The sequence below is a fragment of the Haliaeetus albicilla genome, chromosome 4, assembly GCF_947461875.1.
Source record: "Haliaeetus albicilla chromosome 4, bHalAlb1.1, whole genome shotgun sequence".
In the NCBI taxonomy this organism is placed as follows: Eukaryota; Metazoa; Chordata; class Aves; order Accipitriformes; family Accipitridae; genus Haliaeetus; species Haliaeetus albicilla.
Genome location: NC_091486.1, coordinates 37215234 through 37230996, shown reverse-complemented (window position 1 = coordinate 37230996; position 15763 = coordinate 37215234). Strand labels below are relative to the sequence as shown.

The 15763-nt window shown below is 36.9% G+C and overlaps 1 protein-coding gene across 1 annotated transcript in view; it reads left to right on the top strand.

The window, feature by feature from the left end:
• FAM171B (family with sequence similarity 171 member B) overlaps window positions 1-15483 on the top strand; it is a 32842-nt gene extending 17359 nt beyond the window's left edge. The window contains exons 2-8 of the mRNA XM_069781933.1: window positions 5503-5736; window positions 6468-6560; window positions 6853-7011; window positions 8880-9047; window positions 12829-12945; window positions 13751-13874; window positions 14131-15483. Of these exons, the coding sequence (XP_069638034.1) occupies window positions 5503-5736; window positions 6468-6560; window positions 6853-7011; window positions 8880-9047; window positions 12829-12945; window positions 13751-13874; window positions 14131-15466 (2231 nt within the window). The 3' untranslated portion in view covers window positions 15467-15483. The remainder of the gene's footprint in view (window positions 1-5502; window positions 5737-6467; window positions 6561-6852; window positions 7012-8879; window positions 9048-12828; window positions 12946-13750; window positions 13875-14130) is intronic.
• Window positions 15484-15763: the final 280 nt, after the last annotated feature.

The following is a 15763-nucleotide window of genomic DNA, read 5'->3' as shown; positions in this document are numbered from 1 at the left end:
AAAAATAATTTTCTGCATTTATGCTATTATTTTAAATCAGAGGAGCAGCATATAAATAGCATATAAATATCTTTATAAAGAATCACATAAGTAGTTTTTAAATGAGATATTCCATTACCAATTTGGAATATATAGAATTATTTGTGTAGGGTTAGAAATATCTTTATACATGTACATGCCCATCTGTATGTAGGGTCTGTAAATGACTGCATGGAGTAAGACAGCATAAAAGAACACTGATAGTTGGCAAATGAAAACTACATTAGGATGTACAGCTTATTAATGAGATTTGCAGGTTATTTGATAGCTATGAGAAGCATAATTGAAAGCTGGTCAGAGAGCTTATCTGAGTATCTGAGAATAACTGTCAGAATATAGCCATAAAATAGTTACTGGACTTTAGGGGTCACCTATTATGTCATTTTAATGCAGTATGCAAGGCAGAAAAATCTGTACTGTGTCAATGCACTGTACCTTAATAAAGAACAAAAGGTAACCGCAGGCTGATGGTGCACTGTGGTGAGGAGGGCTTACTTCAGCATTAAATCATTGCCGTGTCAGTTAGTTGCTGCCACAACTCACCTTCATGTACATGGATTTTTAATGAGCTTTGAAGGTATAATAGGCTTTTACTTTTTATAGATACACTTTTGTAGTTTGTCACTAGCATTACTGTAGTTTTAAGGACATTTTAAGTAGTAATGATTGGGTTTTGTGGGCAGGAGGATTGCTTTTATATGATGTTGTTTTACTAAAGCCAGATGTGTGTTGACTGTGTAGATTATGTATTTCATTGATCTTCCCTACCCCCACCCCGTAATGGCAAAATCCATTGCAATACTGCATGTGTAGTAAAACCTGATATTCTTAGAACATGTGATTTCTTCTTTACGGATCAGTGCACCTTTCATGTTCCTAATTATATTAAACCAAAAAAGATGGTGTTCTATGAATGGAAAAGATGGAAAAAATTATTGTTCAGTCAGCTAAGACGAAGCAAATTGCACAGCACACGTTTCATCTGTTTAGTTAGCCGGGAGCATGGTAATACTGTGTAGGCAGTTTCCACAGAACACAGGTAAGCATGTGCCTTTTCTGGCATGGGTTTAAACATCTCTGGGCAAGAATGAGAAAAGTCTTCTCTGAGGGAAGGTACTAATGAACAATTTAGTTGTAGTTACTGTTCCCTCCACTCCATAAGGTAGTTGCTTAATTGGGTAGTTGTCTGTGTTTGAGAAGAGTAACTGCCTCCTTCGAGGTGTAGAACCTCGTTTGCTATAGGACCTTGGTGACAGATAGGAAGAGGGGCTTGTGTCTGGGTCGCCAAATGTATAGGAATACTTCCTGGGCAGTGCCCTGCATGTGTGTGTTCACTGCTGTATCTCACAGTTAATGATAAATGTAGTTTGAAATATATTGGTGCCTGTAAGGTCTGTGGCCTTGGCCATGTTAATTAAATCTCAGATAAATGTGGTAACCAGATGACTGCTTATCTGCAGGTAAAGAATTAAGAACAAATTACATAGTGGTGTTATAAAGAGAGAATTTTTTGCACTGCTTTGTACCCGGCTTGCAATTCCAAGCAGTTCTTTGGCTTAATTCTGTGATACGATTTCCAAGTTAGGACAGTGATGTGAAGCCAAATTCCAGGCATTAGATGTTGTTGCTTGCAGAAATGAGATGTCACTTTACTGGCTGTGACGTATCTGAAGTAGCTAAATGTGGTAGAAGGCCCTGTTTGTCTAAGTAACTGCTGCATTTGTATGATCATTTATCAGCAAACGTTTAAATGTTGTGGAAACTGGCATTTCCAGTGGACTTGCCAAGAGACAAATCTCCCTTCCTCTGAGGCAGCACAAATCAAATTAGCTAAGACTGAGTTCTTTCTTCTAATTGTAGGAGTTCTGTCAAATCTGTTTAATATTGAGATACAGCTGACCCACTTGTGTTTGGCAAGTGTTAGTGACCGGAAAAAAGCACAAGTTTCATCTGTTGTTTAATTTATCAGCTTTGGTTTTGTTAACCAACAGTTCATCTCTCCATCTGAAATGTTTTTAAGTACGTTTTATTGTGATTAAAAAATGCTGCTGCAGTCTGCATCATATTTGAGACTTAAAAGTGTCCTTAAAGACTTGTGCATTAAGATCTTTATAAAAAGAGGAAAAAAACCCCCAGGATTTTCTTTGCAAATTAGATGTCATGAGTGTTAATGTGACATTGTTCATAACTCAATGCCATTAAATGTGTCTGATAAATTTGCACATTAAATGCATGTGAGTCATGTGAGGGGGTTGGTCAAGGGATATCAAGTTTGGAAAGATACAGATCAGTCATACATGTTGGGCCACTACTGCACACACAGTCTGAGCTCTTAGGACCTTATGATTGGTTTGCTTTTAGCTAGGCTGTTACAGCTGGCCTGCTGTAGGATGCTCTGGTACACTCTGTTTTATACAAAACAATAGTGAAACCTGGCTGTGGGGGAGGAAAATTGTTGTTACTGTTGGATGCTGGCTTTCTTAACGAGGATTTTTTACATATTGTCATTTCACTAACATTTGGATTCAGAGGCATAATATTGTGTGCCCGTGTTTTCTGCACTGTTACTGTTGAGGGATTAAAAGACGATTACTTTTTTTTCTTTTTTAAAAATGTCTTCCCAAAATCACTGCACACAAACTTCAGGTGACTTGTTGGCAGAGTATATTCTGGTTGATACTAGAAAATGTAAATGTTTTGCTTGTGTATATTACTTGCAGGGAGGGAACAACTTCCAGATGATTGGCATACTTTCTCTCTCCAGGAAGAGTCTTGTGTTAGCACAAAAGATAAGGCCAAAAGCCTAGACCTAGGAATTCAGTCTCCTTTAATCTTTGTCTTAATATTAGTGGGTGTGAAGTGAGCATTTTTCACTTGAGTAAGTGTTACTTACATAGATAACAGTAATATGCAGGTAATTACTCTTTCAGAGCTTGCATTATATAAGACCCTGTGTGTTTTCACATGGGAGACCTTTGTCTTATTAACCCCCTAGGAGTTCAGTCTGCATTTACAACTATGCTTCTGCATCTTCTCAACATCATTTCAGGCAGAGTATCAGTTTTGAAAAATGCTGTGGCAATTTCTGAATCCATATGAGAAAGAGGTAATGGAAGTTGAGTATGGCTAAAGGCAGCCAATGATATTTGTCAGTTCATGATGAGAAAGAGTGAAAATAGTATAGCTTTCTACATTTTTGCAGCCTTTTTTTCTTTTTAACCAAAAGCTTGTAAAAAAGCGGGTTTTAATATGGATGTAGCTGAAGGAGATGAGAGGAAGAAATATTTTTGCACAATTAACCTTTGAATTTACTAACAGCTGGAGGAGGAATGTAGTGACTCCCCCACCTGTGTTTTCATAAGGCTTATAGCAGGAAATGGAAAAATACACATGAAAAGTGCGAAATGATTGAAAGAAAGTGTCTTTCTGAGTACATTCTAGATTTTCATTGGTTTATGACTTATTTCAGCTGTTAATACTAGGCTCTTTTTCTCCTGACTTGATTCCAGCTGTTAAAATACTAGTTCATACCAGGCATTTCTGGGATTGGTTCCTACTGGCATGAGCTTGGATTTTGTAGTACTGAATTTCTTAATTTTAAATACCATTTCACGAGATATTCCTGGCTTCCAAGTGATTACAGATTCAGAACATTGTACACAGTCTGTTTTCCCTATTTAGTAGCCTTTTAAATAGTCATTGACCAAGGGCAAATGACCTGTCTTCCCAGTTTTGCATATGTGTAACTGGATCAATGCCTTGAAGATCTGTTTAGTAGCCATAATTTGCTTACATGACATATTTTTTTTATCATGTGATTTAAAAACCCTCTAGCAACAGCAATTCAAAAGCAATTTTATTCTAGAAATATCACACATAAGAAAAAAAAGACAGATTACATTGTTCCAAGATTATTGTTCATTTTCTGTTTAATTCAATCAAATATGTTTGAGTACAATTGGGATCTTTTTTCTTTTTTTGAAAGTATATATTAATTGCACAAGATGATGTAGATTTTTCTATAACACTGGAGAGAATCAAACTGGCACAGCTGGTAAGTTTTTGCTGTGTATGCAATAAATAGTAATAAATTGAGGCCAGTGTAGCTTTTGTTGTGTGCAGGTCATTTTTTGCTTGAATATATGATATGCTCTATGCATACAATAGATCTAAATAAATACTTATTTCAGAGAGGCCTAACTTGGATGTCTTCACTACATGCTGGGTTTTTTGATGGATTGCACTCAGCTTTTCAAGGCCTTTTCATTCAAATCAAGGTCAATGGTAGTAATCTCTTGGTGCAATGTCAATCTCAATTATAGAGGAGAGAACATAATAAAATGAACTATGATTTTAGGAAGATAAATTTCAAACAAACTTAGCCTGACATTTGACCTAAATAGAAATGCATGTTCATAATTAATTTATTTGAAAATACTGGGGTATGAAGTAGTGCAGTGGTGTTCAATAGTAGTATGTCTGCAACCAAACTACTGGAAAATTGATGTTGTTTGAAATATTTTTAACAGTGGTCCATAGATATTTTAATTAATGATAGTAACTTAATTTCACATGGAAATAACATGGAATTCTGTCTGTTTCCATGTATCTGCTGTCTATGAAAACACTCCCTGATAGATTATTTACAATCAAGGTGGGAGAGAAACTGAACATAATTCAGAGTATCTTGAGACTGTTACTCAAGTGGACTTACTGTTTTCAAGATACTGCTCAATCACTGTAATTATGATCTCTGCAAGATGCTAGGTGTTGTAAAGGAATGTCAGATCCTCTAATTAGACATAGACAAATATTATTTAGAAGTTGCAATGCAGAAAGGTGAAAACTAGACCAGAAGTGTAAATCTGATGGGACGTGATAGATTAAACCAGTCTAAGTGTCTGGATGCATTTGGTTACTGTACAATAATTTTACACATGTAAAAATAAATGTGTTATCCCACAGTCTGTAGACATTAGGTTCTCTGTTTTTAGAAACTAAAGGTGCTTCTTTAAATGTGTGACCCAAGCCATGGGTTATACTTGGATAAGAAGACCATATACTATCAGTGTGGTATTGCAGAGCACTTGCAAGGCACATTGAATCTCCCATTATCCCAGATGCATTGTTCAAGATTAAATGAAAAGGGGAAGAATTGTTTTGTAATTTTGGTTTGTTGTTTTTTGGTTTTAACTGGTTAGGTATTATATTTGCTGAGTTTGGTAAACACTTTTTGGCATCTTTGTGCCCCATCTCAAGGTTTTTTGCTTCCTTCTTCTCTGTGGTATACAATTGTATGATTACCCCTCGCTTTGGCCAGATCTTACCCTCTGTTGAGATAGAGATCCACCATACAGTGGATGAATAGATAAGGCATAAACTCTAGGGCTTCTTTACAAATTTAAGTTATGGTCCTTAAGTTATGATGTATTATGACCTCCTGTTTTTTCATTCTGTTAATAGGATCTGTTTTTACACTAAAAGTTCAAGTAAATGACATCATCAGTCATCAGTACCTGCGACAAGCGGTTGTGGAAGTGTTTGTTAACTACACGAAGACAAATTCTACTCTTACTGGTAGCAATGGAGCAGTATTAATAAAAGTTCCCTACAAATTAGGATTAAGCTTAACTATCCTATCGTACAAGGATGGCTACATGTTAACACCTTTGCCTTGGAAGACTGGGAGAATGCCAAGTACGTAAGCGTCTTAAAGTCCTATTATTAAACTGTATCTGTCGGTAATTAAATTTCTCTCTTCTTCAGCAGTCTGGGTAGTTACTGTCAACTGAAAAAGACTGAATGAAGTCAGTCAAGGGAGGTTGCGCCTGTCAATGCAGATGTAAGGGTGAATGATCCATTAGACTTGTCAAAGTTCTTACTGTTGTAAAACAGAAAATAGCCCTTTTCAAGTAGGTTATATTGCGATACCATGAGTGTATTCTGAGAAGTTGTTTACCTAGACTTAGCAAAGGGCTGGTAATGTGTTTTGACAAAAAAATCATGTTGTCTTTAGTGATCCTGGAGTCCTTTAGTGATCCTGGATGCTTTGAGTCCTGTATAACAGGTATAACCTGTTGTTATAGTTTCCTCTCAGCAGTGTTTCCTCACAAGTTTTCCTGTTTCACTATTGCATGCTCTTAAAGTTATATGAGGTGGGGGTTTTTTGCTTTTAAAAGAGATGGACTCTTAAGAGTTCTAGCTGCTTGTTTATCCATAGAAGGCACAAAACAGTAGCAAACATACAACAGAGATCTTCCTGCCTAACCACTGAAATTCCTGCTCTGGACAACAGGAGTAATTTATTTATCCAGTCTTCATATACTCTCTTTTTTTTAACTGCTCTATTCAGTATTCCCTCAGAACTGGAGATCTTAACAGCATTTTTTTTGGTTGCACAGTGTAACAGATATTATCACTTTCCACAGTATACTCGTCTGTGACGCTTTCATTATTCCCACAAAGTCAAGCTAATATATGGCTGTTTGAAGATACTGTCTTAATTACTGGAAAACTGTCTGGTAAGTTCAGTGTATGCAGACCATAATCCAAACACTTTGTGATAACCATGTGTACACATACAAAAAAAAATTTAGCATGTTCATATACTCTTATAATACCTATTTACTCAAAGCCAGATTTTCAGTTAATTGTGTAGCCTGTATGTGTGGCTGTGACAAGTGCTAGACTAGAAATACACAAACCATGGAGAAAATGGGTGAAACCAAGTTGTTATGCTAAATGGATTTCTGAACAGTAATAAAAACACTGTATGTTTTACCATTGCTAAGACAAAATATTACTCTTTTACAGATGCCAAATCTCAACCAAGTGTTCAGTTTCCAAAATTTTTAATAAAGCTTCCAACAAATCACCATATTACAAATGTTACAGCCTATCTGACAGTGCCAGAGCAATTTTTGAAAGTGGACAGCTTTCTCTACACAACAGGAATTCTTCTAAATAAATCTGGTATGTAAATATGTTGTTTAAGATTTTTTTTTTAAAGAAGAAATCTTCAAATTATAATGCATATGAGTGCACAGTGTTTCAGAAAAACATATGCTTTAAATTAAAAGGGCCAGAACCTGCTTCTGTTGCATTAAATCACAAAGCTTTCTTCTACAGGAGTAAGCTATGAACACATCAGGTAAGTAACTGATGTCACTCTTTGTCTTGTTCCATGTAGTATGAGAACATAACATGTCTTACACCAAAATACTCCTTCAGGCTGCTTTTTATACACATGTGTGTGTATGTGTATAGGTTATGTTCAGGATCTCATGAGACTGTGGAACTGGTTTAGTAAGCGCCTTAAAAATATGGTTATGGCCAGAGTGTAAACTAGGTGAACCTAAAGAAATCAGTAAAACTGCAGCAATTGACTTCAGCTGAGGGGTTTTCTGCATTTTTACTAGAATGGTTGGCTCTAGGAGCTTTACACCTAGCATAAAGATTGTATGGAAGCTCTAGTTTGGCTCACAGACAGTTAATCTGTGTAAGCCTGTTTGAAACCAAGTAGTCACTAAGTATACTGAGCACAACTGTAATCATGTTTTCTGTGCATCTTTTTCACTGGAGAAGTAGTAAGTGGTTTGGTGAGTCATTATAACTCTGCTCATATGCAGTTGGATCTTTTAGTATTTGTTATTCTGTCAGGTTTTTTTATTTGCATAAATACAGTAATCTCTGGTAGATTGTACTGTGTGCAGTTCTGTGTTTCTTTTGTTCTTTTCTTACTATTCCCAGTGGACCTGAAGCCATGAGGCTCTTAAATTCATTGCAGCACAGGAGGCGGCCACTACATGGCTTATTTGAACTTGTCATGCTCTCCTTTAATTTCCACTGAATTAAAATCATCATATATATTGATTTCTTGACTTACATATTTTAAAACCTTTCTTATCTATAGTTCACCTCTTTAAATGTAAAGCATAAGAGAATAAGCAGTGTTTCTCCCCTTTGAGTTTTCCTTTCAATGTCTGGCATATGTTTTAAATTATTCATATACTCCTAAAGGAATGGGCTTCCTTTTAAGGCAGGTGGAAGCTAATTGATATCTGATGCATCAGGAGTTTTCTCACAACCAGCTTCTAACAGCTTGCATAGATTTAACATTTTTCTGGTACTTACTAATTCTGTTTCAGCTTCTTTCACCATCCTGTCATATTGTGCATTCTGAAGTATTTGCAAATTAGTGTAAGGAAAACAAAGGAAACAAACTTTTTTACAAACTGCATTGTAAAGCTTTGTATATGCAATGTTTCCTTTGAGTGCTTTGACAAGCCTCATGATTAACTATTCAGTTGATTATAACTGCCAAATTAGAAAGTTAATCCTTACAGGAGAGTTTAAGAGGACTGTTCAACTAAGGAGAAATGCAGCAGTCATATATCTACATAAGTCTTCAGTTTGATTCAATGTTATATATATTGCAATTATACAAAAATTCTTATATTGTCTATATTTCACATAGGTTAGCTATTTTGTAATCAAATTATCTGAGGGGAAAAACCCTTCTTCCACCACCCCCAAGCCAAGTTTTGCCTAATCATTGGTTCTACAGTCAGCATTGGACCTATGTGTCAAAAGTCTGTTTCTCTTTTACAGATTTGCTGTAGAAATGACTGGTTTTTATTTTTATCACAAGATTTTAAAAGTCCAGAAGAGAAGAAATGTTTATTTTTATTTGACCAAGTTGGTGACAGCTGACTGTTTAACTGGATGCGAATGAGGGCTTGACTTTAGTTATAATAAGGATAGGTTCTTAATTCTAAATATTTTTTTTAAGAAATAGACTATGAATGGAAAATTACAGACAAGATATTTCTTACATTCAGGTTTCAAAAGCATGGAATTAGCTCCTCTTGCTGCAATATGCGTAAATGTTCTTTTGACTGGGAAAGAACTGAAAGTAAATGGTCCCATTCAGATTACACTTCCTCTTCCCACAAGTACTGTAAAATCAGGAGATGCTATACCTGCATGGACATTCGATATGAAAACTGGTAAGTGGGCTGAGTTATATGTTGTTCTACCTTTTAGGATATGTGTATAGTTTTGGGCACATGACACTATGTCATGAGACAGTGATTGCAGTAATATATGAGGTAGTGGTAAATAGCCACAAATTTTATTAGGGGTTCTGTATTATTTTTGATTGGTTAACTTGAATTGTTCAAAGGAATTTCCCTGCTTACATGAGTTCAAAAAGCTTTGGTAAAATCCATTAGCATTCCTGTTGAACAAATTTTACATGTGATGGATTTTTATTTTCAGAGGAGGCTAAGGATTCAGGGAACATATGTTTTAGGTGATGTTAAATTTTAAACCTGGTAATTTTGTGAATGCCTTCTTAAAAGAAAAATAAGAATTGAAGACTTGGATGCTTTGTTTCCTAGAGTATAGCTCTAAAGGTTCTTTGACACTAAACCTGGATAGATATTGCTTCAGTTAACAAAAGCAATTCAGAAAGTGAAATGAAGGTGAAATAAGAGTTATCAGAGGGAACAGCATAGTTCTTACAGTATATGTGGGAAGAGGAGGCTGGGGATTAGACATTCTAAACCTTTTGTCATCCCTTCCTGTCTAATTTTAGTCAGGAGTGAGTAATGAGCTACGTACACTTATCCCATTTAGATGTCCTGTATTAGGCATGTGTGCATTAGTGTACTGATTGTCTTAAATTGTACTTTATACTTTCCATCACACTTGGTCTTGAAATACGCATGCGAATGAAGAGGTAAGCGTCTTACTCCTTATTAAGGCAAAAAGCTGTTATTCAACTGTTGAAAGTACAGGAGAGGACACCAACTCCAGCAAAGCATTGTTTACATGTTCAAGAAACAAACTGTTCATCTTAATGAAGAACAACCAAAGAACATTAATTTGAATGAAGAATATGCTAATAAAAAATTGGCTAGGTTGTCTCTTGGGAAAAGAGTGAATAGAATAAGTTTTGGCATAGAAGATTAAGTCTGTCTACACACCTAGAAGATTTCAGAAGGGTAACCAGTGATAAGGGTTAACATTCTTCATCAAAGAAAGGGTTTTAGTCTGACGTGGTAAAATAGCACAAAGGGGTTTGATTTCTTGCTGCCACAGCCACTTTTGCCAGCTCCTGTGCTCATCTGTACCTATGCCAAACTGTTTTAACTCACTAAACAGAAAACTAGGTCAACAATGGTACTAAACCAAAAAGTTGACAGAGCTAGAGCAGCTGGGCACAGGGTCAGGCTAGAGTATAAACCAGTGTAAGGTGTGTATGTGGGTGTTGAGGGGCCTACTCAGCATGCCTACTTAGGCATGTTGGCCTTGGGGGTAGAGCAAGAGCAGGAGTGTGGTATGCTGACCCAATAAAAACTATTAAAACCGTTGGGTTTTTTCCTGTCAGATGGGGTATACTCTGATAGAGATTCCGTAAAGGTAAATTGTTTGTGATGGGTGCTCACTGAGGTGTAGTGTTTGCGTGGAGCCTTCACTGCTGCTTGCTGAGAGAGGACAAGGAGGACTATGGACAAGCATAGAGACTTTTTGTGCATAACTCTTAACTTCTACTTTTTCTTCCACTTCCTCATCTCTTCTCTACAGTCAAAATTGCAACTGTATTCAGTGCTCTGGATGTTAATTTTTAAATACGTTTCTTTTATTTTTACCTTTGATCTGACATGTGCAAAATGACTCATTTCTATGGTAACTGAGTAACAGCAAGGTGTTCCTTAGTCAAGGTTCTGGTAACTGAGGACAGCTGAACGCATAGGCTCTCCAGCAAGCATTCATGAGGGTCCATAAGTAGCAGCAGGCCCCCATCTGAGCTGAATGGTGAGCTACCACTGCACTAAGGAGACTCTGGCATCCAAAGATGTTGCATGCGGGTTGTCCCCAGCAAGATGTTGACACACACTTTTAAACTCTCAAGTCCTTGGGGAATATGTCATAATGGTAATCAGAGCTTCCGTATCAGTATTGATAGCAGTAAGGGAACAGGTCTGTGTTTGATATTGTGTAGGCTGATCCATACATGCCAGGAAGACGATAGAAACTGCTTTTACATGTCTGCTCATGCAGTGTTCCCTGGTGTTACTCAATGTGTAATAGTACTGAGACTGTTCCTGGAAAATGAGCTTTTGTAATTATGTTCCAGCTGCTGTAAATGCAGAATTTGTTGATGTATATTGAACTTGGCTTCCTTCTTACTAAATATTTTTCCTCATTAGTACCAAAAGTACTTTATGGATTATAATAGAATTTCAAAAAAAAAAAAAGCTTGCATTGCAACATTAAATTGAGAATCTTATCTTTCTGTTTGGATTGCAGTAAGTCATAAGAGAATATGTGCTTACTCATAAATCACATTTTCATGTTTTTCTTAATATGTGCTATGTTCTGTGGAGTATATCAGGGGGAGATATAATTTACTGAAGAGGACAGCAGAGATTATATAGCTTCTTACAGATTTGTTCTGTCAAGATAGAACTTCTGGAGACCTAGAATTTTTTTTGCCCTTTATATGTGGTGGTTTGTGTTGGTTTTTATCTGCCTGTAAGTAACCCACCCTCTATACTTGTAAAACAATAGTTTTGCCTTATAGTGGTATCTTGCCTTAGAGTTGACAGGACAGAGAATTTGAGGATCTGTTGTTGTTGCCTCTAATATGAGAGTTAGGGATGGAAGATTCTTCTGGCTGGTTTTGCTCCTGAGTCTGGACAAGAGGTTTTCCAGGTAACTGAGAAACCACGTCTTTCAGGGTTCTAGGTGGCTGGTTGCTGCTGCTATTCTCCCTCTGCCAGCCATCACAAGTACCAGGAGAAGGCTGCAAGTTTTACTGCCGAATGATACTTCGTGCGTGTGCGTGTCTGTGCATGCGCACATTGTGGCATGTGTGAGTTCTCATCTTTACCTCCTGTCCGGTTGATATTTCCTTTTGCTTTGGTGAAAGAAGTGTTCTGGAGAGAAATTGAAATTGTAGGTCTTATATGAATTATAATTTTTGCATGCTTTGGTTATTGTTGTTTTAAAAAAGCTGGTGGTTCTCTCTCCTTCTCAGTATGAGCTTGTTTTCTGTCCTTAGAATTTAACAGATGGACCACAATAAATGCGTTCAAGTGTATTCAGTAGAATTCTGTCTCTTCTACTGCATGCTTTATTAATTGTAGAAGCTGGCATACCATAATACCTGTCCTTTGTGTTGCCAAACAGATGGTGTGGAATCTGTGTCCTAACAATAGACCTTCCTTGGGCGAACTGAACTGTTACTGCCTTGGGGCAGGGAGAAGGAGAGAAACATTCAAGACACTGTTTATCCTATTGTAACTTATTATGCTACAATAATGCTTTGCCACTAAGTGCTGCTAGCTAATATTAAACTTGTATTGGTATGCTTAGATTACCTGCTCCTTAGTAGTTTTTTGTTGGTTTTTTTTTTTCAGTCTTGGCCTTCATACATGCTTAAGCTCATATAATAGGATTTTTCAAATTATTTGTGTGCATATCTATGAAAAACATTTGTTAATAGAAAATGAATTATATTAAATTAATTCTGGTAAGTAATTTTGAGGATTTGTTTCAAAGTAAATGTCCACACAGGTATATTTGAAATGAAATTATCAAGAGAGAAAGTTTGCATGTTTAGTGAAAGCTGTGTAATAAATAGTATATAGGTCAGAAGTTTCAGTTTTTCTTGTGACCTTGTATATTTTTGGTAATAGCTTAATTGCTAATGGTTTGAGATAAAGAAGAATCCTGCATGGCATGTGCAATATTTTGTCTGTTTTTTCTTTTTTTTCTCAGGTGCCTGGGTAAGCCGTGGGCTAGGAATGGTAAAGGAAGCAGATGGTCAATTAGTATGGACATATACTGCTCAACACTTAGGCTACTGGATAGCAGCTCCACTGCCTGGAACAAGAGGTATTACAATGACTGGCAAAGAAATTACTGAGTAACCTAAGTAACAATGTATCTAAGGCTGTCAGTTTGGCTTTATTTAACAACAGAAAGGGAGAAAAGACATGCAATTTCAACAGTTAGAAAACTTTTGTTTCAATGCCTTTGTGCGTATAACAGTTTCCTAGAACTTCAAATGCTATAGGGGGAAAAGTCCAGACTGTATTTGAACTTGTATATTTATATTGTCTCCATCTTTTGAAAGAAGCCTGCAAGGGACCTGTGATTATGGAGATCTAAAAATCAGCAGGACTGTATCCCTTCCTGTTGAGGATGATGTATGACAGGAGGAAATACAAGAAGAAAATTAGTCTTGGGTAAAACGGTCGGAGTGGATTCTGTTTTATGTAGACTTGTTGCATGTTTTGCAAATTCATATGAAGGGATTCTTATTGGAGAAATATGATGTCAAAATTTAAAGACAGATAGCACTTTGTGATAGAAGCACTAAATAGAAAATGTAGACTGTGTTTCTAGGTCAGTTTGGACAACTAATACAAGTGTAATTTGACAGGAATTGAGTAGGTGTCATGGTAAGGCTTTAGTACTTGAGATGAACCTTTGAAGATCCATTATATTGTAACCACTGTTTGTGTATTTTCCAGTTTGCTGAAATAGCAAGGTGAAAAGGGAAGGATGAATGTAGTGCCATAGGAACACAAAATCACTGGAAAAGTACAGTTTAATTTATTAGCTACAGCTCTGCATATCAAGTGGAATTATTTGTTTTTGAGAACTAATACTTGTCTGGTTTTGTTCGACAATCTAGAATCCATTATTAGTGCGGTTTCCAAGGACATAACAGCCTATCACACAGTCTTCCTTACGGCCATACTGGGAGGTACTGTTGTCATTATCATTGGATTTTTTTCTGTTCTTCTTTGTTACTGCAGGTAAGCAAAAAGAGAGGCTCAGCATGAGTAGAATTTAAGGTTGATAAAATAGTCTCTTGAAGTTAAGACTTGTTTCCTTAGCTAAACTATAATGTGTAGCCTAATATTTCTTCAAAAATTCCAGTTATTATAGAACTTCATTTTAAGTTTGTGATGTCACATTCTTCCTAACAAAAATCTAGTCTTCAGCTCTGGTAGTCAACGGTCTATTATTTCCTAGTATGCTCTACAGTCACCTTGCATCTCTTTTGCATAGGGATAAATGTGGTCGGACGCAAAAGAAGGAAAAAAATACAACTAGACTGGAGGTCATAAAAAAAGACCAGACAACGTCAACAACTCACATAAATCACGTCAATGCTGTCAAAGGGTCTTTACAGTTGGAGGATAAGTCACAGTTATATACACCGAAGATTTCTTCATACAGCCCTCAAAGAAGGATGTCCATAGACACAGAAGAGGGAAAATCACGAGACAATTTTAAAATCTACACAGAGGATGCTTCTTATCAGTCATCATGTCAGACTGGTCAGTCAAGAAATTCAGCCAATTCATTGGAGCCTAATGCTGGAGTTAGGCATTTACAGCCGCCAAAACATAGTAACGCTACTATTTCCCAGGCTCCTAGGGACATTCAAGACCAAAACAGGTACCTTTCACTGAAAGAGGAGATGTATGGGCTTTCCCATATCCCAGAACATCTAATGCATCTTTACAATCAACCTATTGCTATTCTTCAAACCTCTGACCTTTTCCACTCCCCAGAACAATTGCATCCTGCAAAATCAGCAACTTTGCCAAGAAAAGGGCAGTTAGTATATAGCCCCATGATGGAACCCATGAATCGTGACAGTTACATGCAAACGTTACCAAAAATGCCAGTGCACTCTCATCCACAGCCTTCTGTCTGCAGAGATGAAAACAGTACATTAGATAGTGAAGAGGGCTTACCTTCTCAAACATCAAACTGGGGCCGGTACACTAATAGCTTACTGGAGTCTGTCTCTGTTCCTGGGACATTGAATGAAGCGGTTGTAATGACTCCATTTTCATCTGAACTTCAAGGTATTTCAGAACAAACATTATTGGAACTCTCTAAAGGAAAACCATCTCCGCACCCTCGAGCATGGTTTGTATCCCTGGATGGAAAGCCGATCGCTCAAGTGAGGCATTCTTTCATAGATCTGAAAAAGGGCAGAAAAACAGAGAGTAATGATACCAGTCTGGACTCTGGTGTGGACATGAATGAGCATCATCCTAGTAGGAAACTGGAGAGAGAGAAAACTTTCATAAAAAATATGCCGCATTCTAAGATTCTTTACTTGGAAGATCTGGATCTAAGTAGCAGTGAAAGTGGGACCACTGTTTGCACTCCAGAGGACCAGGCTGTGAGGCATATTTTGGATGGAGGGAATGGGCCAGTTGTAGAACAGCATGATGAAGAAGGTCTAAGAAGAAAAACTGTATCAGGAAGTCACGAAACTGGTATCCCTTCTGCTAAAAAAAGGGATAGGCCATCTATCACGAGAAGAGATAGCAAAACCAGTATCTGGAAGAAAAGAGAGGAGAGGCCACTTATTCCTATAAATTAAAACACAATGTGCTTTGTCTTGTTGCTCTCCCTGCTGGTTATTGATCTCTTGGCTACTTCTGTAATTCTGCAATGTTGGGTTTACAAGGGAAAGGTTGTTTTCTAGTATCAAGAAAAGTTGTTTGTTTTTTTTTAATATACAGATTTGAGTTACTAAACTTCAACCAGGCAATTGATATTCAATGTGAATTGAAAACAGGGAAATGCTACTATTAAAATTTTCCAGTTCCTAGTTTTGCTGGCAGTGTAGGGAAGGCCCACATTTTAATTAGCCTTTCATTCTTGGACACACCTCTGG